Source organism: Bubalus kerabau, chromosome 9, assembly GCF_029407905.1.
Source record: "Bubalus kerabau isolate K-KA32 ecotype Philippines breed swamp buffalo chromosome 9, PCC_UOA_SB_1v2, whole genome shotgun sequence".
Taxonomy (NCBI): Eukaryota; Metazoa; Chordata; class Mammalia; order Artiodactyla; family Bovidae; genus Bubalus; species Bubalus kerabau.
This window is the reverse complement of record NC_073632.1, coordinates 58258199-58285828: the sequence shown is the minus strand read 5'-3', so window position 1 is coordinate 58285828 and position 27630 is coordinate 58258199. Positions and strand designations below refer to the sequence as shown.

General features: G+C 35.9%; 1 protein-coding gene across 3 annotated transcripts; it reads right to left on the bottom strand.

Moving 5' to 3' along the window:
• Positions 1-116: 116 nt before the first annotated feature.
• PNISR (PNN interacting serine and arginine rich protein) lies at positions 117-27233 on the bottom strand. Of its 3 annotated transcripts, none has more exons than XM_055535415.1 (13): positions 26995-27233; positions 17653-17733; positions 15393-15507; positions 13582-13770; positions 12001-12224; positions 10360-10531; positions 9101-9291; positions 6576-6713; positions 5099-5198; positions 4312-4365; positions 3064-3234; positions 704-1790; positions 117-456 (listed from the first exon to the last, which is right to left on the bottom strand). In XM_055535415.1, the coding sequence occupies exons 3-13, from the start codon at positions 15478-15480 to the stop codon at positions 426-428; spliced, it is 2445 nt and encodes an 814-aa protein (XP_055391390.1). In that variant the 5' UTR covers positions 15481-15507; positions 17653-17733; positions 26995-27233; the 3' UTR covers positions 117-425. The 3 variants fall into 3 exon arrangements, with proteins under 3 accessions (XP_055391390.1, XP_055391388.1, XP_055391391.1); XM_055535413.1 differs by having other exon boundaries at positions 15393-15511; positions 26995-27229; XM_055535416.1 differs by lacking the exons at positions 117-456; positions 704-1790; positions 3064-3234; ... (3 more) ...; positions 9101-9291; positions 10360-10531 and having other exon boundaries at positions 12158-13348; positions 15393-15511; positions 26995-27149.
• Between the last annotated feature and the right edge of the window lie 397 nt (positions 27234-27630).

Genomic DNA, 27630 nt, shown 5'->3' with positions numbered 1-27630 from the left:
ATTTTCTTTGGGGGAGATGAGAGGAAGTACCTTTAAAACCTGTTATACAAAATTCCAGCTGCCTTTTTATAAAAGTACGTTCCTTAGACTAAAATCATAAAATTAAGGTGCAAGAGTTTAACAAAAATGAACTAAAGAGCTTTATTGACATCACAGTACATTCAAGAATAATTTTAAGAACATTACAGCTGAAAGAGAATGGCATGTTTATAGTCTTATTATGCACTATTTTTTGAAAAAAATGTAATAGAAAGAAATCCTATTAAGTAACTTGGAGCAGCATTTGAAAAAAGTACACCTATTTACAGATTAAAAAAAAAAATTCTGGTTTCACCTACACAGCCACAATATGCCTCTATAATGAGACAAGCCCTTAAAACTCATGGAATTTTTTAAACATCATGGCATTCTTGCCACATCATTCCTCAGCGTTTACGACGGGGAGGGGTTGTTGATCTGAAAAAAAGAAAGGGAAAAGATAAAATTTAAAAATAAAAATGTATTTTATACTAAAGAATCTGCAATTTTCAAATAAATATTATTATATAGGATTTCTAAAATTACTTATGATTATGATCATTTATCAAGTACCAAACTGAGTTTATTAAAGAGAGAGAGAGAAAGGACACTTTCAACTTTGAATAAATTCAGTCAAATTTTTTTTTTTTTTAAATCAGACAAAATACTTTAAAAAGTATACTACCTTGATCGGGACTTAGACTTGTGTTTGCGGCTTGCCTTCTTACCAGACCTTTGAGATTTCTCCATGGATCGCGATCGACTATGTTTAGGCTTCTTAACCTTCTTTTCTTTGCTACTTCCTGGAGATTCAGAACTGCTCCTTCCACTAGAATCAGAGCCTGAATGTTTTTTACTATCTTTGGTAGTGCTTTTCTTACTATCCTGTCTAGAATCATGTCTTATGATTTTAACAGATATAGAACCACTCCTAGAGAACGTTCTTTCACTTTCTCGTTTCCTTTTTAACCTATCATCCTGACTACTGAACTTAAAGTCTTTTTCTTCCCTTTTTTGTTTCTCTTTTCTTTTATCCTGTTCACGTTCCCTTTCTTTGTCTTTCTTTTTCCTATCTTTATCTATACTTCGACTCCTCTCCTTTCTCCTCTCTTGTTCTTTAACCTCACCTTTATGCTTATGACTGCTTCCACTAAGACTTCCACGTTGATCATCAATTTTACGTCTATCTCGACTCCTACTACGACTGGACCTATTGGTTCGCCTATCCCTTGAGCGACTTCTACTTCTACGTCTCTCTCTGGAAGGACTTCGATTTCTTCGTCTTTCTCTTTCAATGCTATTTCTGTTAGATCTCCTCCTATCTCTAATCTTTACTCTAGCCCTATTGCTCTCTATTTTAATTCTGCGAGAGTAACTTCTACTCCTACTACGCCTAGCTTTAATTGTTGGAGATCTACTCCTACTATGTCTCTTTTTTCTTTTAGGAGAAGAAGATCGGGAAGAAGTGCGACTACTACCTGAGCTAGAACTGTATGAAGAGCTAGAGACAGAACTACTAGTACTACTACTTCGGCTATTGCTACTGGAACTACCACTACTAGAACTTCCTGATCTACTCCTTCCTTGTTTCTCTTTTTCTTTATGTTCTCTTTTTGGTTCTAAAACTGACGTAGTTTCATTGGAAGTTCTTTTCTTTTCATTAACCACATCACCATCTGCTTCTCTTGCTTCTAGTAGTGATAAACTATTTTGCTCTTTATGGATAAATTCATTCATCTCTTTTGTAACCCTTTCTGATTGTTGCTTTTCTTCTGAAACAGAAAAAGACAAAAATAGTAAGACGGGCAAACATACAATGAAAAAACTTCCATACTAGCAAATTTCAAGCTATAAGACTATAAAAATAGAGCAGCACTGTTCAACAGAAATAAAATGCAGTAAGCAATTCAGGGTTTTTTAACAGCTACTAAACAGTTTTTTAACAGCTACTAAAAAGAAACAGGTTTGAAATTAATTTTCATATTTTATTAACCCAATATATAAAAAATATCATTTCAACATCCAATGAGTTAAAAAGAAAATCGAAATATTCTGCTCTTTTTTTGTGTATTGTAAAGTCTTTGAAGTCTAGTGTGTATTTTATACCTACAGCACATTTCAGTTTAAGCTGGCTCCATCTGAAATGCTCAGTAGCTACATGCAGTTAGTTACCTGTCTGGACAGTACAACAATGGAGCACCAAAGTGCAGAGGTACAGTAAAGCAGGTAAGAAAATATTTCCCTCTTACACAGTAAAGCAACCTGAAGGTAAATTAGTAATTTATAGGAAGTTTTTTGTTATTAGCTCAATAATTACTTCTGAAATTGTCCAGTAAGATTTTTCAAACAATAAAGTCTATGTAAATATTCTTTCACTATTCCTAGTATCATTATATAAACTAAGAGCTGTACACATGTATAGCATTTTACATAATTAAATTCTACAGTGAAGTTGCTGAGTTGTGTGTGACTCTTTGCGATTCCATGGACTGTAGCTTACCAGGCTCCTCTGTCCATGAAATTTTCCAGACAAGAATACTGGAGTGGGTTGCCGTTTCCTTCTCCAGGGGATCATCCTGACCTGGGGATTGAACCTGGGTCTCCCACATTGCAGGCAGACCCTCTGAGCCACCAGGGAAGCTCAACTAAATTCTAAAAAGTCCTCTACTGTCCTTAAATATGTTAGCTACAAATTACTCTTCAATAGTTTATAATGTATTCCTTTCAAAAGTCTTTTCATTTTAGGAACTTCAATGAGAAATAAAAAGATACCAAATAGTTTAACTTACAGTCAATAGAATTAATGTCTCCCAAAACAAAAAAAATTTAATTTTTATAAACTACATCCTTTGAATAATATAATTAATTTTGACTTTTAAGTTTGATAAAAATTGAAAATGAGTCAAAAACCTTAGTTTCAATTATATCACATAGTATTTATAATTTAGCTTTGATTCTATCCTGTTATTTTTAGGTTCATTAAAAAATAATAAAAAGAAATACAAACTGGACTGTACAAACACTAAGTGAGTCTAAAAGATATACCTTCCATCTGTTTATCATGTAACAGCTGCTGTTCTTTTTCTTTTCTCCAAAAAGCTTCCTGTTTTTGCCGGATTCGATGCCGTAATTCCTCATCATCAGTGTCAGATGATTCAGAACCTCGGTTGCTCCTCTCATCTTCACTGTCTCCTGATCCATAACCACCCAGTCCACCTGTGTGCATAAAGCCCAGTCTATCACATGTAAACATTATTCTATGCACTAAAAACTTTTTAAGGTCCGAGAAGAAAGCTCATTTCTTTTTTCATTGCCTTTTCTTGGAAGAATATGCTTATTCGGGGTGGGGAGGAGTATAAATTACAATGCTTAAGGAGTATACAGAATCCTCAAGAAAACTGATACTTAATATCTTATTCTTTCAAGAATATTTCATATATTGCTCACCATAGGGAATCTTGAAAATGACTGTCTTATTGTCCCTGCTAACCAACAAAACTATTTAAAAGGGCAGTAACAAAGCCTTACTAAAGCATAATCAATTCAAACTACCTTACACAAATTTATGATGATCCTGAAAATATTTCTAAAATTAACTCTTCCATTGTTCAAAGTTCAAAAATCCAAGGGATGCTAAATATTTTTTTTTCCTAACAATATTAGAATACTGTAATTGTCAATGGTACAGAAATGGCAAGGTGCTATATAACTGCTCCCCACCCTGAAGTGATCTAGATAGTAGTCATAACAAAATCATATGGGCATTTGGTTTTACCCATTTCTTCTGATCCTCACAAATATTAATTTGAAATGCAGATTCGGAAAAGGCAAGTTCAAGCTTTTATACACTTGATACTGTATCATGCAAATGGCAAATTATGAACAGCACTACTATCACGCTCTAAGATAAACCCTTTCCTCTATGGTAAAACTTGACTTGCTACAATACAATCTAAATAAAGGTCCTTAAAAGCATTTATGGATAGGTTCTTCCCTAAGGCACGTATTCAGTAATTATGAAAGTGAGCTTAAATGCTATCATGGCTAAATTATGTACTATTACAACTAATAAACTATGAATTAGTCACCACATTTGTAATAATCTCACTGTGAATGCTTTAGTTTTAAAAAAAAAAAAAAAAAAGGCAAACCTTTTAGAGACTGATATAACCCTAAGACCTAAATTTTATACACTGAGTAGGCCCAGTACAGTTTCTAAACAGAACATGTAGAGAGACAAGGTAAGTGTGATTTTCCCTTTAAGGCCCTCTCACAAGTAAGGAGAATACTTACCGAGTCCAGTGAGGGAAGCCAGTGCACTGGACTGTGCCAGCTGTTTTGCAGGAGCTTTGTATCACATCAACAACAGGAACAACATGTTAACACAAATAGCCACGATTTCATAGTCATGAGAGTCTACGGTATTGTTAAATCTACTACTATTGCTGCTTTTTGGGGAGAGAAGAAACATTAAAAACATAACATTCATTTTAAACCAGTAGTATGTCTGGCCTTGAAACTATAACTCTGATGTGAGCTGAAACTGGTTGATAATGAGGGAAAATGTTGACCAATACACTGGTATTTTTATTTTTGAGGTATGGACCATAACTAAAATTTTCTTTCAATATACTTTTTAAGTGTTACTAAAATTATGGGGGGTGGGACATATTACTTGCTTCTGTAAGAATTACAAGTGGTAACTGTGAAAATTCTGAAGGTTCATAATTCAGTAGTCAAACTAAATGCGTTAGAAATCATACACCTAATACCATGGTATCTATATAGTAAAAAGAAAAAAAAAAAAAATCAGGTGAAATTGAACATCAAGAATTTTCCACAGTACATGTTATAGAACAATAGCAAAATTGCTAATTTGTGCTTAGGTAGGCTGCATAAAACAAAAATATATGTATAGTTTTAATATGGTGTCTACAAATCTAATATTTCCCAAAGAGTTAGAACATGCAAGAGGATCCATAATCTGCTAGTAATTCAACAAGGACAACAAAAAAGTCCAGAGTAGCCACCAAAACCAAAGAGCCCCAGAAAAAGAAAACCAAGAACACCCACAATATACCTTTCGTTGCTTTCCGGTGTGCATCTTTGGCTATGTAATAAATTTCTTCATCTGTGACATCTAGTAGAATTTCAGTCAGAAGCATTTTTGTCAGCAACATCTAAGGAAGGATATTTTATACGTTTGTTTTTTATTCCTAATTATTACAGTTACTAACACAGTTTGAAATTTTCAAAAAATTAAAAGGCAAAGCCATTTTATAAAACATTTTTAAAGATCAGATTAGCTATTCTAAGGAACAGAGTATCTTGAAAATTATTGTAAATTATCAGAACTTTAAAAACATTTTAAATCATATGGATTAAAATATATATAAGAATTTATCTGTAAAGCAGAAACACTGAATTCTAATTCTGGAGACAAAACATTTTTTTTTAAGTCCCTATTAATAAAAGTTTCCAGAAGTGTTTTAAGTTGAGAGGACTATCCTTTCACTTAATAATATTATTAGTAAGCACCACAATACTAGTTTCTTATGTCACTTTGGAATTTACATTAACCCTCAGCTCAAAGTAAAATCTAAGGGGAAAAAACAAAGAAAATAAGGAAATGGCAATTACTGCATTTTGTGAAATGAAATCCTGTTTTTCTTTATTACCATCATATAGCATACAATAGACTTGAAATAAGAGCTGCATTCTAGCACTTGTTTGGCTACCAACAGCTGCTTCAAATGTGGACCTCTCTGGGGTCCAGATTACTCATCTACTAAAATAAGAGTATACCGAATCAGCATCATCTAAGGACATTCCAAAGATCACTGACCAACCAACATGAGAAACACAGCATATTATATACCCAATCTCAGAAATGTACAGTACACATTTTAGACATTGAAGGCTGTGAAATCTTTCAATGAAACATCTTTAACTGTGTTAAACCTAGAGCTTCCTAAATTTATTTTTCTATACATTCTTTTAATCTTCTACAGTATACAAAAAACACACTTTAGAAAATAATGTTGTGCTTAGTCACTCAGTCATGTCTGACTCTCTGTGACCCCATCCATGGACTGTAGCCCACCAGGCTCCTCTATCCATGGGGATTTTCCAGGCAAGAATACTGGAGTAAGTTGCTATGCCCTCCCCTCCAGGTGATCTTCTCAACCCAAGGATCGAACCTAGGTCTCCTACATTGCAGGCAGATTCGTTAGCATCTGACCCACCAGGTGGGTCTCATGTAGTATTAATAAAACACTATTTAATCAAGCTGTCGATATTAGAAAATGTGCTTAATAACTGCTTTATAAGCTGTGATTTCATATATTATGAGTTACTTGGATTTTGCAGACACTACTGCCCAGCAAATATACATCTTATAACTGTTTTACAAGTTCTCAAGTTTAAGATAGCCAACCAAAAATTTTTTTAAATTATTAACAAGATAAATCCTATAATATAATGCTGAATGTCATTATATCTCAAATAAAATTTTTTTAAGCCTGTACATGGTAAAGGTAAGAAATTTAACATTCTACCATTTGATACTCTTTCTCTTCTTCAGTCATCTCTGGTTCACTTTGCTCTTCTTGAGGAACTGGAGATGGACTTCTGGTGACTTTTCCACTGCTTGCAGCCTCAACATTTTCAGTGTCTTCATCTTCCTCATCACTATCCTAAAAAAAAGGAACAGCACTTTTTGGGCCACCCAAATTCATGTTTATGTCCTAAAATAATTATCTTAAATATTCTATTTTAAAACCCCAAATTAAAGTCTATGAAACAGATACAGAAAAATGAAATTTCTAAATAACACTTTTGTGCTACAGATCTCATTTGGTAATTTAAAGAGAGGAAATACAAGATTACAAGGTGGCTTGTGAGAATCAATTTCAATTTTTTCCCTTAGTTAAGTTTTCCTAAGATAAATAACTAGAAGCACATCATGCCCAGAGATTGATTTAATTAATATACATTATATTAATGGTCCTGAGATGAGTGGTATGTAGAATTTTGGATAAATGGGCCACAGTCATATACTCAGTATAACTTTTATAGCTGTAAATTTAAGCTTTTTACCTAAAATCATGTGACTTAAAAAAATTAAAAAAAACTAAAGTCAGTTTCCAGATCTAAACTGATTACTGAAATTTGCTTTTTTTTTTTAGCTACATAATGGACAGATAAGCAAGAAATGAGGCTTACTTCAGATAGAGGAAATACCAGTTTTGTCTCTGTATAGTGTTAGGTTTTCAGTATTCAGATGGCACACCTTAAAAGGTAGATTCTTCTTTAGGCAAAGAAATACTCCACAGTCACTCTTAATAATCCTACTAAGTAAAAGCCAAAGTGATCACCTAAAAAATACTATGGAAAGACTATTCGAACCAAAGGAAGACTACACGTAAAAACAAGTCTAAAGCATCTGGGAGAAAAGGGAGGACAATCTCCAGTTTTGAGATTTTTTTTGGGGGGGACACTTAAAAAAAAAATCAAACTGGGAAATCTACTATTTAATGTAGAGATTAAAAAATTTTTTTTTTCTTTTTAAAGATAAATTTTAAAAGTGGCAGCCTGTTGTTTCTTATCTGCATAACACCCAGAACAAAATCACATCTTTGGTATCGTTGTTTTGTTAAAAAAAAAAAGTAGCTTATGGCACTCATGGAGTTGAAGCAAAGCCAGTACCTGCTTGAAGTGAAGTGAAAGTCGCTCAGTCGTGTCCGACTCTTTGCGACCCCAAGGACTATAACAGTCCATGGAATTCTCTAGGCCAGAACACTGGAGTGGGTAGTCTTTCCCTTCTCTAGGCGATCTTTCCAACCCAGGGATCAAACCCAGGTCTCCCGCATTGCAGGTGGATTTTTTACCAGCTGAGCCAACAGTAACTGGCTGTCCTTGAAACTTACTTCTGAAGGAAAAAAATGGCCTTGGGAGGAAGAATCATTTCCTGAATTGCACACTGGCCACTGCTGTGGCTGTAATACTAGCTAGAAGCATATTGCTGCTAAAAACAAAAAAATTCTCAAGCCATTCATGCCATCTAACTGATAGAGATTTAAAGAGTTAAAACCTTATGTTACTTTCAGTACCTAAAACTTTCAGTATCAAAAACTAAGTTATTATATCCTCGAGTGTAAGTATAGCTGTTTTATAGGCCATCACTGGGGAGTTCACTGTACTACAATAAAGGAACAGAGATTTGTTTGTCAAGATAAAACCCGTTATCTAGCATCTGAGTAATTTCTCTCTGAAATGAAACATTTATATATTTGCTGCCCTCTTTTCTCCTTACTACCCTCAGTAACACATATATAAAAATAAACTCCAATATACTTAACTGAAAGTTAATCTCAAGAATACTACTCCAGCACTTTTTCAAAGACTAAATTAATACCTATTTATTTTGATAAACTTTTTAAAATTGAAATATATTTGATTTACAATGTTTCAGGCATACAGCAAGTTCTTTAGTAGACATTTTTTTTTTCAGATTCTTTTCCATTATAGGTTATTGATACTGAACACAGTTTCTGTGCTACACAATAGGTCTTTGTTTTTTAATTTTATATATAGTAGTGTACATCTGTTAATCCCAAATTCCCAATTTATCCCTCCCTCTATCTTTTCCCTTTGGTAAACATAAGTTTGTTTTCTATGTCTGTGAGTCTATTCTGTTTTATAAGTAAGTTCATTTGTATCTTTTTAAATTCTCCATATGTATTCTTTTATTTCATATATCATTTCCACATACAAATGATATATGGTATTTGTAAATGGTAAACTGGTACAGCCACTGTGGAAACCATCTACAATACCCAATATGTGGAAGCAACCTAAAGGTCCATTGACAGATGAATGGATAAAGATGTGGTGTGTGTGTGTATATACATATATACATACAAAGGAATATTACTCAGCTATAAAAAGGAATGAAATAATGCCATTTACAGTAACATGGATGGACCTAGAGATTATCATACCAAACGAATTAAATCAGATAGTCAGTTAACTTTTTCACATAGATGTCACAAGGAGTTTCAGATCAAGAATGTCTACTTACAAATTTACTTCTCTGAGGTAAACGAGGGCCATCTCCTCCTTCAGCATCATCTGTGGCCTTCTTTTCTTTTTTGGACAATTGTGAACGTTGTTGCTCCATTCTTTCTTTCTCCAACTTCTTCTGCTTTTCACGTTCCATTTTTTCAAGACCTTCTCGAATCCAAGCTGGAAGAGTCCTGCGTTTTACTGCATCTGTTTCACATGGGACAAAATATTCGTGTCAGTTAGGTAAAAATCATAAATGCATGAGTTCTTTATTCTTAAATTTCTATAATCCTTGTAGGTTAAAAAAAAAACATGTTGGTGCCCTTTAAGTGCTTGTGGAAAATACTATCATTCTCTAGCAAGGCAGTGGTAATAAAAACAATTCACTAAACATTATGCTTTTCTTTAAAATCATCACTTTAAATAGCAAAAGTAAATATGGCTTTAACACTTATAATGTGCCAGGGCACTGGGAGAGTCCATCATCTCACTCCTACAAAAGCCCTACAAGAGCACTTCATCTTTTTTAAGTGATGCAACTGATGCTCAAAGAGATTAAGTGTTGTGTTCCAGTTTATAAAGACAGTAAGTAGTGATGTGGGCTAATTCAGAGCCAACTGTTAAACTATGCGGTTTCCTAAAATATTGAAAGAATTACAAAACCATAAGCCTTCACTTTAAGAATTCATTTGAGTATTATTCCTTAAGTTAAAAAAGTTAGAATCTTTCTATTAATAAAATGTCTACTTTGTGATTAAAAAAACAAAGACTTAAATGTCCATTAAGTGCTGGATTTGGATTTCCAGATATATATGTAACTTCCTGATGGCATAAAATAGTTCTATTATGTTATTTAAAAATTTTTTTTTTTTGCCAAAATACTGTGGAAAGTGAATGAAATAAATCAAAGAAATCAATCTGACAGCAGTATATCCAATGAACTGAGAGTGGAAAGAGTCCATAAAGGGAGAATGGTTTTAGAAGGGGGAACTGATCATATATTGGCAAAATGTATCTATCAACATCAAAGAAATATCAACATGTTATGGTTATGATAAATTTTATAACAAAAGATTTAAAGAAAATTATTGAAAACTAAGTATTTTAGTTAGGATCTTTTTTATAATTTTAAGATTTATGACTATAAAATGATAGGACTTTAAAGTATCAATTCCTAACATATAAGAGTATTAGAACAATTTAAGAAAACAAAGCATCCTTTTTACATCATCAAGAAATCATGCCAATTGTGGTTCCCTAAACTTAAATAGCTACCAATTTGTGGCGGCTCCTGCTTCACAGGAAGTGCAATAGGTGAACGCTGCCGATCCCTGAATGACGATGGTCTTTCTCTTCGATTCTGGGGAGGCGCCGGAGGTCCTGGAGGTCCTGGTTGCCAATAAGGAGGATGAAATCCACCTTGCGGTGGACCAAAAGCAGCCCCATGCTGAAAGAGTATTGCAGTTTATTTTTCTTCACATTAATACAATATACTCTCTGGGACACACGCGTGTTATGAACTGGGACAGTAGAAATCCATGTGTGCAGCAAATCCAAGATTTCCATGGTTCTAATATCCACCGATATTTCTGTAGCCCTAAGAACCTAGGCTTACTTTTCTTAAGAAAGATAAAGATTTTCTGCCTATGTAAATCAAAGAGCCATATAAAATCCAGCTTTTAATATACTACATTCAAGAAGTATAGAAAAGGATATAAATTAATATGAGCTTTTTCATTCTGAATCCATTTATCAACTACTACTTCCACTACCAAGAAATCAAATAAATGTCACTTTTTCTGTAACTAGAAAATTACAGGAAAAAAAATTTATATCAATTACAACTTACTAATTATGAACTTGTTATTTCTATAATTTTGCAAGAAATAACTATTTTAATCAAAGATAAAAGCTACTGAATCATTCTATTAATTTTTTTATTGTTGCAATTTTGCCATTTTCAGAGGCTTTTCTCAGCCAGATGCCAACAGAGCTTTTTATCTTGTTAGCATGGGGATCTATGAGCAAATGTTGTGTGAGGAGAAGCTCCCCATGACTACATTTTTTCAAAACAAACAAAAGCTGTCATATCTGTATATCAAATATTCTTATACAAAAGGTATCTAAGTATGTATGAATAAGGGAGTACTGTCTCAAGGTTAATATTGTTCACGTTTATGCCCATTATCCATATAATTCGTGAAACAACATATGGGTTTTTTCCCAAAATTTTAAATGATAGCTTAAAGATAACAAATGGCAATCAATTATTTCACAATAACACCTAGCACTGTAATTTAGGGTAGACTCTGGCAAAGTGATTAGAGAAAATAAAACCCCACATGACACTATTCCCCATAGAGTTCTATGTCCCTAGGAATGAATCAGATGCTACAAAGGAAGTATGTACAATTCCATTAACATGTCATGTTAGAATGGGAAAAAAAAAATGACAACACTAGAAAAAGTCTTACTCTACACAGCAGAAGGAATTGCATTTAGGAAGATGATCTATGTTCTTCATGTATTTTATTCATGTCTTAACCATAATCTACTTTTGATAAATAATATATTCAACTACTGTGCATTTTCTAAACTTTATTTAATATTTAAAGGTACCATCTTGAAATTATAAATTAGAAAACAAAACATCATATAGCTATTGCACTTACACATTTCTCATTTTATCCAATTTTTTCCCTAACAGTCCTTTATACCATTTTCCTAAGCAAATCAAAAACCAGAAAACAAAAACCTAATGATTTTAATACTCAAAAACTAGTAACTTTTTTGACACATACGTGCTTATCTGTGACTGAAAAGTGAAACGCATATCTTAGATACTCTTGATGAGACACTTCCAAAGAATGGATTACGTGCACATCTACAATATTAAAGCAACAAAATATCTTTCACCTGATAGTCAAACTGGTTCACTGGCCCCACTGCAAAATTATCGGGTGGTCCACCAAAGTTGTGATTGTTCTGGTTAAATATATGCCTGTTGTCAGGGGCAAATTCCCCACTGTCCTGACTGTTGCTGTCTTCGGAAGGAGGAACAATGTCCATTGGGCCTGGTGTTGGTGGCATCCATGGCTGATCTGGAGGGGGGTGTGGGGGCTGCTGATGCATTCCCCATTCTATTTAGGATTCAGGCATAAAAACATTCAACAGGGAGTTATAACAAAATCAACACAAATTTTTAAGATCTCAAGAAAGCTAGATTTTTCAGTAAAGAAACAGATTAAAAAATCTATGACTTCTTGGTCAAATTCCTTTTGTATATCTTAAAAATAAGCAATGAATCTAATAAATAATTCAAACGCGCTAACTACTACTCTAATTTATATTCTAAACAAATGGAAACCAAATACCCCAAATTACTTTTAATGAACATAACAAAATCCAAAGCAAATTTTTGTTCAATTTTTCTATTTGTGTTCGGTAACAATACCATAAAAATAATACCTTCAGATTTTTATATAAGTTCTTTCTTCCATGAACACATTTATCCTCACAACATCCCTGTGAGGTAGGGAGAAATCAGGTACTATTTTCGCCAATTTCAGGAGGGGAAACTGAGGCACATAGAGGTTTTTAAATCACTTGCCTGGGACACAAAGCCAGCACAGTAAAGTTGGGGAATGAGAATGCCAAGATCAATCTTCGATGAACTTAGGAACCAAAACATTTTCAAATGTGGGAAAATTTGGCACACACTCAAGAAAACTAGAAATGAACTCTCTCTCAATATTAAAGATTAGAATATTCATTATTATTTTTAAAGTGATATCAGAGGATTACTTCTTGAGTTTTCCATTCTCACACTGAGAAACAATAAGTATTAGTAAGAAAATGGAGCTATGACTTCACTGTTAGCATACTCAAATGTAAGATTTGTCTATAAATAATTTAAAGTGACTGTTAAAAATAACACAAGTCAGAACTGAACTAGCATCAAGGAACTTAGATCACACTATAAAGTAAAAAAAGCAAACAAACAAAAAAAAATATACAGATAAAAACTTATGGAAGATCTTTACTATCTGAAAAAAAAGAGAAAAATGAGCAGATGGTAGGGGCAGAGTATATTTGACAGACTAATCTGTCACAAAATGACACAATTTTTCTTTAATTAGAGATTAGACATGTTTTGCTCTGCCAGTGCTGCTGCTGAAAGGCCAGAGGTTGCAACAGAGAGACATAGAATGCTCTCTTCCCTAGATGCCAAGTGAGGTTTCCAGTGTTCCCAGCCCCTGTCAGCCTAGGAATGAAGAACCAAGAAAAGAATCAAACTGAGTGCCACAATGCTAGGAGAATGAGTACAGAATAATTTTAACCATAAAATTTCAAGGTCAAATCTAACTGAAACTGCCTAGTCTTCAAGAAGCATTCATTTCAAGAAGTCATAAAACTAAGCAAATTAAACAATTTAATTTTAATCCTCATTTTATTTTAAAATTGAGTCCTAAAATTTGGAAAACATAAACAACAAACCTGGTTGCCACATTCTGTTAAAGTTTGAATCCCCTTGGAAATTCCCATGATTATTTGGACCAGACTCCATTGTAGACATATCCTGTCCATTTGGCATCATTCCTGGTGGTTGTTCTACCATGCTTTGCTGTCCTGAAGCTTCTCTTTGGGCAATCCAAGCTTGAGCCAATGCAGCCCAGTCAATCTGGCCTAACAAAATTTAACATAGCAGAATTTGACATTCAGAATGTAGGAGCTAAAAGAATGTGCTTCTATGCAAAACAAGCATTTCAGTTAATCCTTACTAGAGATTTTAAATATTATAGAATGTTATAGTGGAAAAAATGCTTAAAAATAATGCATATGCAGGTTACAAAATAAATGACTTAAGACATTCAGAAAAGGACTTTACAAAATAACCAATTTCTAGTATTACTCATAAGAAAATGTATTCCCTGTACCTTAGTTCATTGAATTTTTAAAAACTCTCTTTTTAAAAAATCACTATAAGAACAAATGATTAAACTCACTCTTTCTCAGACAGGTCCCATTTAGGTCTACACTGGATCCTATATACCTCAGGTGAGTATAGCTAGCTACTTCTGTTTAGCATCTTTAACTCCTTTCTCTAGTCAAAATATATCTCAACAACTTCTTACTCATTTTTATTCAAAATTCATTGTTTCCTCTATCTCCATCAAAAATCTATAGCTTTTACTCATGTGATTAAAGTGACTGGAACTGTACATACACGTGGTACTACCCATGTCCATTTCCTGGTTTTCGTGTTATAACATAAACATGTAAAATGTAACCACTCAAGATAAAGACTACTTGAGATTCCCTGTAATCCCTTTGCAACTTCCTATAAATTTATAATTATTTCATAATAAAAGGTTTAAAAATCATAAAAAAAACTATAGTTAACATTTTAAGATCTAACAGTATTAATAAAGTAAACAATGTAGACTAAGACACAGGTTTTTACATCTCAGTTTAGCTAAGATTAAATATTCTCATACATTTTGACAAAGGTAAAGTTAAACTTGGTAATGTATATCTAAAACTTTAAATGCACAACTGTGAGCTATCAAACCTATTTCTTAGCTTTTTTTCCTAAGAAAATAATTGGACAAGTAATAATGGTATGTGTACAAAATTAGGGGAATGTCTTCAAAAAGTCAAGTCAGACAATCAATCATCTAAAAGTGGATTTATTACAGTACAGTCCTGTAACAGAATGATATGTAGCTATTAAAAAAAAAGAAATAGGAAAGCATTAACTCAGTAAACACAGGGCAGTAGACGGGGTCATACCAATTAAGCAAAATTGGCTATGAATTAACCACTGTTAGAACTCAGTAGTAGCAGCAGTAGAACTCAGTAATAAATGGGGGATCCCTATACCCTTTTATGCATTTATGTAAGCTTGAGACACTCCATATTAAAGAGAGGTTTTAAAATTATATAGTATACCATCAGTTGATTATGATCTACATAGAATCTTAAGACTCAGAATTAACAGCAGAAATATGATTAACTTAAGCAACACATTTAAGAAAGACTTTCTTCAGAAAACAAGAACTAAATCAGTTTTAGAAATATAAAATCTATACAAAACTTTCTACCCTTTGAAGCAATATTCCAAAGGGAAATCCACTCCTTGCTATATATCCTAGGTAAGATTATTCAAGAGAAAAAATTAAAATTCAACCATAAAATGATCCAATAAACCAATCTCAATTCTACCTCCCTTAATCCTTGTGCCTATCTTCCACCCATTTCTATATACTTCCCTACTCCACTTCCCAAAATTCAATTTGTTTCCTTACTTGGATCCTGCTGGTGCTGGAATGACTGCATCCATTGTTGTTGGTTCAAAGGCCACTGCTGCCAAGGTTGTCCTCCTTGATCCCACATCCTGACTTTTAAAATATATCTGTTTTTCTGTCTTCAAAAAAATAGTTTAAAAAAGAGAGAATGAGTGTTAATGTTAAAAAAGCTCACACATCAGAAATTAATATATGATTTTATTTATGTCATCAGAGCTCTAAAATTCTGCTCAAAAGGTTGCCAGAAGCAAACGGAATTTTTTGGTTAGCAAGCAAGAATAGAAAATTTCATGTTAATGCTGGTGTCAAGAGTTTGGAGGAAAGCATAGCTCTAATCAACTTCTCAAAGGGGGAAAAATCTAATTTTCTAATTTTTTCTAATTCTAATTTAATGTAAAATTTCATATAAACCTGTGGAATGTAATTATTTTGAAGATTATAAGAAAAAAATTTTCTATTTAGCCTCCCATAATCCAAGACTTACTGAAGAGGGTAATCAAATAGCTCTAGTTAATGAAAGAAAATCATGGGCGCAGAAGGTAGAATAGATTTAGAAAACTGTCATATTGTCAAACCTAATAAAAACAGCTAATTCACACAATCTTAGAAGAAAAGTTTATGGGAAATCAAAAATTCAAAGGTTACCAAAATATCACCCCTACAAATTATTAAATGTTTTAGGAGACACAATATTATGTCCCTATAATTACTATTTTCACCAAAAATGTTTACCTGAATCCAACTGAGCTTTTGGCTCTCACTTGCAGTGCGAAAGTGAAAGTCACTCAGTTGTGTCTGACTCTTTGTGACCCCATGGCCTATGCAGTCCATGGAATTCTTCAGGCCAGAATACTGGAGTGGGTAGCCTTTCCCTTCTCCAGGGGATCTTTCCAACCCAGGAATCGAACCCAGGTCTCCCACATTGCAGGCGGATTCTTTACCAGATGAGCCACAAGGGAAGCCCAAAATATTGGAGTGGGTAGCCTTTCCCTCCTCCAGGGGATCTTCCCAACCCTGGAATGTGGAAGACCTGGGTTCAATTCCTGTGTTGGGAAGATCCCCTGAAGAAGGAAAAGGCTACCCACTCCAGTATTCTGGCCTAGAGATTCCATGGACTGTATAGTCCATTGGGGTTGCAAAGAGTTGGACACAACTGAGCGACTTTCACTTTCCAGTGTGAAGGAATTACAATGGGACAAAGGTATTGGCCAAACAGTATCAAAAGAAACAATCAGACAAATCTACAAGGTGAGAGAGATAGCCCACAATACAAGGTTTCTTTTTTTTTTTTTTTGGCCACATCACGCAGCTTGCGGGATCTCAGTTCCCTGACCAGGGACTGAACCAATGTAGCCTAGAATCCTAACCACTAGGTCACCTGGAACCCCCCAAGACCAGGTTTCTTAATATATAATTAAGATGGAAAAGTAGGAGGAAAAGACAAATGTTAATAACTATTAAATCTAGGTGATGGGTATGGGGACAGTTTAGTCAACTATAAACTAGCTTGAAAACTTTCACAGCAAAAAGTTTTAAACGCCTACAAGTCATTTTTATACTTTCTCCAACTCAGATATACAACCCTGTTCAAGAATCAATGACACACATAGTAGGCAGGTGTTTCTTCATTTTTGTACCCCAGGGCTTTGGCATATAGCAGGCATTAAATAAATGTTTACAAAATGCATCCTTTCAGACCCTTTCCTCTATTCTAAGAACAAAACTATTTCTTAGTATTGCAGGATCACAAAAAGTATGAAAGCCAGATATTATGGAAGCAATAGACACCAACTTAAATACAACAATGGGCTATTACAATCCAGGCTTTTAGAACTTGCAACTAGTCTTTGCTGCATTCTCAGAATGTTAAATACTTCTATTAGTGGCAGATCCTGACCTCTCAGTTGAACACTGAATTAGGGAAGATGCATTCCTTTGTTATACCTTATTTACTTATGAGTCAAGTGCACTTACTTGTCTTCTAATTGTATTACATGTTCTATTATAATGGTGTTATTAGAATAAGGCAAAACAGGCACGAAATAGTACTGCACTTGAGGCCAATAACTGGACCGGTATCAATTCCAAGCTTCTTTTTCTGATCTTTCTTCCAATCTCCTCTTTTCCAACTATACCTTTAAAGTTCTTTAAAAGCTAATGACTCATTAGCACTCTTGAAAACTTTAAATAACTTTAGCTAAAAGGAAACAAATAAATAGAGGAACAGCCAGAAGAAACACCAACTGCTATTTTGACTAACCTCAGAGGTTCACCTTCTGTTTAAAATTTAGGATGATTCAGAACTACAGCTTGGAAGCATAGCAGCAAGATTACTTATGCCCTGGAAAAAAAAAAAAAAAGTGAATGTTTGCACTTAAATAATAAACAACTATTAGAATTAATAAAAATTCTAGAGATGCAACACAAAAGTGTGATCATCTCCAAATTAATGTGAAACTTTTTCTTCCATTAATTTTATGAGAAAAGATTTACCATTGTAAATTTAAAGGAAACCAGTACATCAAAAATGAGAAAGCAAAGCTTTTAAAACATTTTTCTTTCAAAATTTCTTTATTTACTTGAACAACTCACTAACAATATAAAACATGTCAAGCAATTTAGGAACTGTCATTCGTTGTTGTTCAGTCACTAAGTCGTGTCTGGCTCTTTTCCATCCCATAGGCTGCAGCAGGCTAGGCTTCCCTGTGCTTCACTATTTTCCACACTTTGCTCAAATTCACATACATTGAGTCAGTGATACTATCCAATTATCTCATTCTCTGTCGCCCCCTTCTCCTCTTTGCCCTCAATCTTTCCCAGCATCAGAGTCTTTTCCAACCAGTTGGCTCTTTCCATCAGGTGGCCAAAGGATTGGAGCTTCAGCCTCAGCATCAGTCCTTCCAATGACTATTCAGGGTTGATTTCCTTTAGGATTGACTGGTTTGATCTCCTTGCTGTCCAAGGGACTCTTAAGAGTCTTCTCCAGTGCCACAACTCGAAAGCATCAATTCTTTGGCACTCAGCCTTCTTTATGCCCCAACTCTCACATCCATACATTACTACTGGAAAAACCACAGCTTTGACTATATGGCCCTTTGTCCGCAAAGTGCTTTTTAAAACACTAAGTTTGCCATAGCTTTCCTTCCAAGGAGCAAGCATCTTTCAATTGCTTGGCTACAGTCATTGTCTGCAGTGATTCTGGAGCCCAAGAAAACAAAATCTGTCACTGTTTCAAATTTTTCCCCATCTATTTTCCATGAAGTGATGGGACTGGAGGCCATGCTCTTCGTTTTCTGAATGTTGAATTTTAAGCCAGCTTTTTCCCTCTACTATTTCACTTTCATCAAGAGGCTCTTTAGTTCCTCTTCACTTTCTGCCATAAGGTGGTTTCATCTGCATATCTGAGGTTGTTGATATTTCTCCTGGCAATCCTGATTCCAGCTTGTGCTTCACCCAGCCCAGCATTTCACATGATGCATTTTGCATACAAGTTAAACAAGCAGGATGCCAAGATACAGCCTTGACGTACTCCTTTCCCAATTTGGAACGAGTCTGTTGTTCCTTGTCCAGTTCTAACTGTTGCTTCTTGACTTGCCTCCAGGTTTCTCAGGAGACAGGTCAGGTGGTCTGGTATTCCTATCTCTTGAAGAATTTTCCAGTTTGTTGTGATCCACACAGTCGAAGGCTTTAGTGTAGTCAATGAAGCAGAAGTAGGTATTTTTCTGGAATTCTCTTGCTTTTTCTACAATCCAATGGATGTTGGCAATTTGATCTCTGTTTCCTCTGCCTCTTCTAAATTCACCTTGTACATCTGGAAGTTCTGTTCACATATTGCTGAAGCCTAGCTTGAAGGATTACGAGCAGAACCTTGCTAGCATGTGAAATGAGTGCAGCTGTATGGCAGTTTGAACATTTTGGCATTGTCATCCTTTGGGATTGGAATGAAAGCTGCAACTGTCATATATGCCAAGAAAAAAAAGGAACATTTTAAAAGACCTCGTCTATCTGATATGAACTTAATGATACAAATAAGGTAATAAATTCAGTCTTCCATGGAATTCTAAGTTTAAAAATTACATCAGCAAGGTGAGAACAATTTGTCCTTCAAATAGTTTCATCTTCTTCCCATTATAGTAATACCTTTTTAAAGCTGATAGACCTTCCAAAGGTTCCAGACATCTTCTTGCTGTCCTAAAGCCTATGACCCTGCAGTCACTAAACAACAAATGAATAAATAAGTCTATAGGTTCTTCTTTCCCTGTGTTTACTTTTATTGTTTACCCTGTTAATGATAAGGAAATTGTTGACTTAACATACATGAGAACCAAAAGGCTGGTGTTTAAGCACAGCTTGCTATGTTTTACAAAGCTCTAACAGCACATCAGAGTTAATGCATAGATTTTTCTGTGGTAGGTTGTAAACTCATACATTGCAAGGACTATAATAAGCTCTATATAGTGCCTGCTGTGGAGAAGGCATTGGCACCCCACTTCAGTACTCTTGCCTGGAAAATCCCACGGATGGAGGAGCCTGGTGGGCTGCAGTCCATGGGGTTGCTAAGAGTCGGACACGACTAAGCGACTTCACTTTCACTTCTCACTTCCATGCACTGGAGAAGGAAATGGCAACCCACTCCAGTGTTCTTGCCTGGAGAATCCCAGGGACGGGGGAGCCTGGTGGGCTACCGTCTATGGGGTCGCACAGAGTCAGACACGACTGAAGCGACTTAGTAGCAGCAGCAGCAGCAGTGTCTGCTGGGGTTGCAAATAGATGTGCAAATAATAAAATCACTTTAACATATCAGTGATGTATGTTGACTATCATCATTGCCAATACACACATTTACTTTTCTGGAAACCACTCTAAAAACAGTTTCTTTTACTTACGCATGTTTAATGGTTGTCACGGCCAATTTTTTCAATTCCGCTTTTTAAGTTTTCTGATTATCACTTGTCACCTAGACTTCAGAACACAAGCTGATGATGCCTATCTATACCACTCATGAGCTGTGTGAATATGGGGAAATTAACTATTCTTTAATCCTTGGTTTTCTCAACTCTAAAATGGTAGACATAATAAATGTCTACCTCATAGGGTTATTGTGAAGATTAAGTGGGAAATATATAAAAACTGGGCACAAAAAGCTTCAATTAGTAGTAGTTAATATCACCACCAAGACTTTATCACAATGTTTTTGATAGCACTCAAGTTTACAACTGGGGACAGGGAGGGGTGATCAAGCCAATTCATTTCTACTCAATTCCATTTTCTTACCTTAAAGCAATCTATGAGTTATCCAGATTTCATTTTATCTTTGGTGGTGGGGGGGGGGTACTTTTTGCTCCCATTTCTCACAATATCATAAGCTGAAGCTTTTATTAAAACAAAACAAAAGCAAAATTTTTCAAGTTTTCCTATAAACAGATTTTATGTGCATATTTTCAAAAATGATTTGTACCATTTCTGTTTGTTAAAACCAATCATTTCTATTTTTACTATACTTTCCAAAGCTTTGTTCCCTCCCAAGTTTTTGTAAAAGCTATTATTCAAATACAGTGTTTGATACACTTAGGCTGAGAAAAATATGGAAACAATGTGAAATTGTGACAAAAGCAGTATAAAAACATCTACTTCTGCTTCACTGACTACGCTAAAGCCTTTGATTGTATGGATCACAACAAACTGTGGAAAAATTCTTGAAGAGATGGGAATACCAGACCACCTTACCTGCCTCCTGAGAATTCTGTATACAGATCAAGAAACAAGTTAGAATCAGACAAGGAACAACGGACTGGTTCCAAATTGGGAAAGGAGTACATCAAGGCTGTATCTTGTCACCCTGTTTATTTAACTTATGTGCAGAGTACATCATGCAAAATCCCAGGCTGGATGAAGCACAAGCTGGACTCAAGATTGTGGGGAGAAATGTCAATAAACTCAGATATGCAGATGATACCACCATTATGGCAGAAAGTGAAGAGGAACTAAAGAGCCTCCTGATGAAATTGAAATAGGAGAGAAAAAAAGCTGGCTTAAAACTCAACATTCAAAAAACGAAGATCATGGCCTCTGGTCCAATCACTTCATGGAAAATACATGAGGAAAAAATGGAAACAGTGAGAGACCTTATTTTCTTCTGTTCCAAAATCACTGGAGATGGTGAGTGTTGCCATGAAATTGAAAGACACTTGCTCCTTGGAAGGAAAGCTATGACAAACCTAGGCAGCATATTAAAAAGCAGAGACATTACTTTGCCAGCAAAGGTCCGTATAGCCAAAGCTATGGTTTTTCCAGTAGTCATGCACAGACGTGAGAGTTAGACTATATATAACGAAAGCTGAGTGCTGAAGAATTGATGCTTCTGAACTGTGGTGTTTTTGGAGAAGACTCTTGAGGGTCCCTTGGACTGCAAGGAGATCAAACTAGTCAATCCTAAAGGAAATCAATCCTGAATAGTCATTGGAATGACTGATGCTAAAGCTCCAATACTTTGGCCACCTGATGTGAAGAGCTGACTCATTAGAAAAGACCTTGATGCTGGGAAAGATCGAAGGCAGGAGAAGGGGATGACAGAAGACGAGATGGTTGGAAAGCATCACCAACTCAATGGACATGAGTTTGAGCAAGCTCCAAGAGATGGTGAAGGACAGGAAAGCCTAGCATGCTTCAGTCCATGGGGTCACAAAGAGTCGGACATGACTGAGTGACTGAACAACAACAATAATAAAATGCTTCAGTTAAACCTGCAGTTGAGAAACTTTACTTGGCTACAGAAAATGAATGTTGAACAAGAATGCTGGTAGAACACCAAAGTTTCAGTCTTTTTGGAAGGCAAGTTAACAGTAGAGTATTTTATCACAATTTTAAATGCTCATCCCTTTGAGCCAGCAATCCCACTTCAGGGACTTGGAACCATGGATGAGTACACTCACCATCTAACTCAAAAACCTGTAGCGTGTCTGTAACAGTGAACATCTGCTTTCAGTAACACTCAAAAGGCAATAGGTGAGTTAAGAGTGGTAACCATACAGTGGACTGCTATTTAGCCATTAAAATGAATAAGGCAGATTTTTATATGCTGACATGCATTGATGTACAAATTGTATTATGAACTGTATAGGGGAAAAAATTATGATACAGGATCAATGATGATGCCACTCAAAGTTTTTTTGTTGTTTTTTTTTAAGAATGCAATTTAGTATAGAAAATTCCTAAATTACCAAAAAGTTCTTAAAACTGGTAAGCTCTGGAGAGGGAAAACAGATATCAGTTAATTTTTTAATTTTCTTTCTGTATTCTTTGAATTATTTAATTATGAGGGTGCATCTTAAAAAACAAAGCTACTACAGATTTTTTAAGATACAAAGAACCAAGAAGCTGAGCATCAAAATTTTTATGAGTTTTACCTTGACTCAAGAATCTTGAGGGCATAGGAAATATCTTATAATTATTTTGAATTCTCCAAAGTGCTTTGCCCATATTTAGTGGTAAAATATTTTACTCAGTCACTGATATTTATTATCAAGTAAATATATTAATATTCATTGATGAGGATGACATTCTAGTACTACATCTCTGACTTTGTAACATCAAAAATCAATTTCTATCTATTCATTCTTCGCTTAGCTTTAATTTTAAAGATCCATAAGCTCAATTTCTCAAGTTTAGAGAAATGTGATCCTTGATGAGCTGGGCTGCAAGACTTTCCCTTCACAGGATTAAATTAACTGCTATTTCCTTGGAAACAACTGGGATTTGGAAAGACCAGAAAGATCAACAACCATGGTTTGCATCAGATCATGCACATTATCACACACAGCTACAAAAATCTAGTTTATGGATATGCCCAGTGTTATGGACTGAATTGTGTTCTGCTAGAAGATATGTTATTCCTTGGAAGGAAAGTTATGACCAACCTAGACAGCATATTCAAAAGCAGAGACAGTACTTTGCCAACAAAGGTCTAGTCAAGGCTATGGTTTTTCCAGTAGTCATGTATGGATATGAGAGTTGGACTAAAAGAAAGCTGAGCGCCAAAGAATTGATGCTTTGGAACTGTGGTGTTGGAGAAGACTCTTGAGAGTCCCTTAGACTGCAAGAAGATCCAGCCAGTCCATCCTAAAGGAGATCAGTCCTGGGTGTTCATTGGAAGGACTGATGCTGAAGCTGAAACTCCAATACTTTGGCCACCTCATGAGAAGAGTTGACTCATTGGAAAGGACCCTGATGCTGGGAGGGATTGGGGGCAGGAGGAGAAGGGTACGACAGAGGATGAGATGGCTGGATGGCATCACTGACTCGATGGACATGAGTCTGGGTAAACTCCAGGAGTTGGTGATGGACAGGGAGGCCTGGCATGCTGTGATTCATGGGGTCGCAAAGAGTCAGACACAACTGAGCGACTGAACTGAACTGAGAAGATACGTTGAAGTCCTACCCCCACTTCCATTCACTGTGAACATGGCCTTATTTGGAAATAGGGTCTTGGCAAACATATTAAAATGATGTCATACTGGATTAAAGTCGGTCCTAAGCCAGTATGACTGGCGTCTTAAGAAAAAAGAGAGACAGACATTGGGAAAATGTCATGTGACCACAGCAGCAGAGACTGGAGTAAACTGTCTACAGCCAAGGAAAGCCAAAGACTGCTGAGAACCAACAGAAACTTGGAAGAGGCAAGAAAACATCCTCCCCTAGAGCAGAGAGAAAGAGAAGAAAGAAAAGGAGGAGACTGGTAGGGAGGACTCTTGAACACACATGCATGACCCTGTCAAAACCTTTAATTTCAGTCAAACACTTGTAGGCTGGAGAACTGTAAAAGAACAAATTTCTGTTGCTTTAAAGTCAGTCTGCGGAAATTTGGTACAGTATCTCTATGAAACTAACGCAAGCAGAAATGACCATAAATTATTTATTTCTTAGATGACTCTATACTAGAACAATCATTGCTATGAGGTTCTTAAAATTACTCGTTTAAATGACAATCATTAATATTTGCAAAAGTCATCTTATAGACTGTATTACAGATGAATGAGAATCAAATTGTAGTGTTTGTTTTAAAGCCCTTAATGCACCAATTGGAAAATCAAAGAAATATAGAAATATACCCATCCTTTGGTGCGTATAATGAAGTTTCTCATATCAAACACAAACCACAAAATGCAACAACCTTCTTATCCCCTGCCATTTCAGTCTTACACTCATGGTAACTGACCTCAAAGTCAAAAAGAATATATTTAGATCAAGTCAGATTATTTAGAAATGGCACTAACAAAGTTAACCTTGTAATCATTTGAAATGTCGTAACTTTTTTTGCTACTTGATGTAAAATGCATTTTAGTATATACTGAAATACTTCCGTAGCTTGCAACTCAAGAGAGGTAATCAAAAAATACTGGAGAATTGAATCCTTTGATTACAGACAACAAAAACAAGTGATAATTGAAAAATAAATTTGGAAGAAAAAAATTGTAGAAAATCTAAAGGAAACAACCCCCAGTAGCAACAAAAACACTTGCCTTTGTTCTAATACTGTTCTCCAATTAAGGAAAGTAATCAGGGATTGGTAAAGCAATAGCTGATTCTTAGAACTGGGGCAAGAAATATACAAAATGAGCCTGGAGCATCTTGCAGTGCCAGGAAGTAAGATGATGCTCAAAAAGGGATGGGGAAGATGGGAGGATGTCAAAGGTGCAGAGTAGACAACTCAAAGAGCTACCCATGTCCAAAGGTGGAATAATTTGGGCAATAAAATAAAGTAGTACTGGATTACAACACAACTATGACATAAAAATTTATGAATCCTGACATAAATAAATGATTAAAATAAATTGGAGGGGAAGAGACAAATCTTCTATGCAGAGGCATTCCAAATAAATTATGTAGATCATAAAGGAGGGAGAACTTAACTCTCTTCTCCCTAAGTATGGACTGTGCAAAGGACTCCCAAAGAGTACAGTATGGAAAGGAGAAAGTGGACAGGGGAGAGTATACTCCAGAGCAATTTGACAAACACTACCTCAAGCAGATGATCAAGGTCAATATCAACATGGTAAGTCATGTTCATAGTATGTAGCCTAGATGCAATGTGATGAAAAAGGCACTGAACCTCTGTGATCTTCCTCCTCAAAAAACCCTAATACCAGTCTTATCATGAGAAAAACAACAAATTCCAATAGCAGGTCACCCTACAAAATATCTGGCCAGTACCCCTAGAAATTGTCAAGATCACTGTGTTACTTTGCTAGGGTTGCCATAACAAAGTACCAAAGACTGGATAACTCAAACAACAGAAATTTATTTTCTCATTGTTCTGGAGGCTAAGTTTTTCTCTTTTTTTCCAAAAGAGCAGTACACAGAGGGAAGTTTCATTATAACATGTAGGGCCCATGTTAATGACCTCATTTTACTTCTTTAAAGATCCTATCTCCAAATATAGTCATATTTTGAGGCACTGAAGTTAGGACATCACTGTATGAATTTTCAGCCTGTAAAAGCCATAGAAAACAAAGCAGGCCTAAAAAACTGTCACAACCAAAGAAGACTAAGGACATATAACCATTAAATTTATATGATATTCTAAATAGAATCCTGGGCTGGAAAAAGGATATTAGTTTTAAACTTAGGCAATGTGAATAAACTAGGGACTTTATGTAATAATGTACCAATATTGGTCCATTCAATGTAACAAACGTACCATACTAAAGTTAATAGGAGGAACTGTGTGTGCGGGGTTGGGGAGAGGGAGTAGTTTATATGGTAACTGTACTACCTGCTCAATTTTTCTGTAAATCAAAAACTGTTCTAAAGTCTCAAGAACACCTTAAAAGAACAGATTTACACTACCCACAGCCCACAACAGCTTGCAAAACAGTTTTTGTTGCCTTTGCCTTGCTGCACCCCAACCAGAAACTCCAAGTTTATGTTGCTATTCTATGAATTAACCACCAACAATCAGAATCTGTCGAGGACCCGCTAGGTTCAGACGACAATAGTATCCTCTACAGGATAATGAAACTGAAATGTTGGATGCTACCTTTCTTTCCCGAAGTTTAAGACATAGTCTCTGACTTTAAAAATACAAGGATAATACAAACTATAAGGAACCTGCTGCTGCTGCTGCTAAGTCGCTTCAGTCGTGTCCGACTATGTGCCCTAACTGTTCTTAAAAGAACACAGTTGCCCTTGGCTGCGCCTGCGTAGTCTCAGCTACGAGACACAGAAGGTCCAGGGCCTAGCCCCCGCCTCCTCCGCTCTGCACCCCCTCCCCATAAGAGGGTTCCCACTGCGCACGCGCAGTGCTTAACGGCCGGTCGGGAGCCCAACAATCACTCCCTTCTCATCGGAGAGGGAAGTCTCGTAGTTAGAAGGGGAGCTCGTGAGCACTCTCTTTCAATAAGAACATTTCCTTTTCACCGGGAGCATCGCCGTGATTCATCAAGTCCAGGCGGACGCCACCGCTTTAAGGGAGAAGAGGTTCCAGCGGTCGCGCCAAGCAGCGTACGCAGGCTACGTGTTTAAGTTATGCTACCTTCGCCACAGAAACCAAGAAAGCTGTAATGGCCTGGCAAGTCCCCACGCCTAATCGTTCAGCACCACTTACCCACTCTGTTTCCGGAACACCGCTGTCGCCACCGTTCCTGTAATACCTCTCCAACCCTTTCGATGCTTCTACTTCTCCACGAACAAGACAAGATGGCGCCCGATCAGTCTCACCCGGAAGTGAATAATAATAACATCCGTTAGTCACCTGAAGCCATACTGTCCCCCATCCAGGTCTTTGAGCACATGACTGTACCAGGTTAACATGTTGCGACGCCATTTTTGTTATGGGCAAAACCACCTCGACTTTGTAAAGAACACAATGCAAATATCTGGACGTTCTTGTACTTTACCGTTTGAAGTATCCAGCGCTATGCCTGACCCATTTTTATCTTCACAGTGAACAGAAAACCAAGACTTTAAGTATTCTGTACAGAGTGCGCTCAAAATTTTTACTTTAGCAGCGTGATCCTATTTCAAGGGGATGTGTGTTGGATTCCATAAAGGTTGAGTTCGCGGCACTACTTTTCAGACTACGGAGGGGCCCCAGGGTCAAATGAACCAACTGGCGGGTTGCTCGGCGCACCCTGAGCCGTATTTTTGGGCCACCAGAGTCTAGCCCAAACTTCCACAATACTCCCAGCTTGGGTCTCACCGAGCGCCTCCAAGGGCTCCGCCTCCAGGGAGACCGGACGTT

Excerpts from the sequence above, each read along its gene's own strand:
- PNISR (XM_055535415.1), bottom strand. The coding sequence starts at position 15,480 with ATGTGGGATCAAGGAGGACAACCTTGGCAGCAGTGGCCTTTGAACCAA. Across the intron at positions 10,532-12,000 it reads TGAACCAGTTTGACTATCAG|CATGGGGCTGCTTTTGGTCC; the intron begins GTGAAAGATATT and ends ATACTCTTTCAG. Across the intron at positions 6,714-9,100 it reads TACCTCAGAGAAGTAAATTT|GATAGTGATGAGGAAGATGA; the intron begins GTAAGTAGACAT and ends CCTTTTTTTTAG.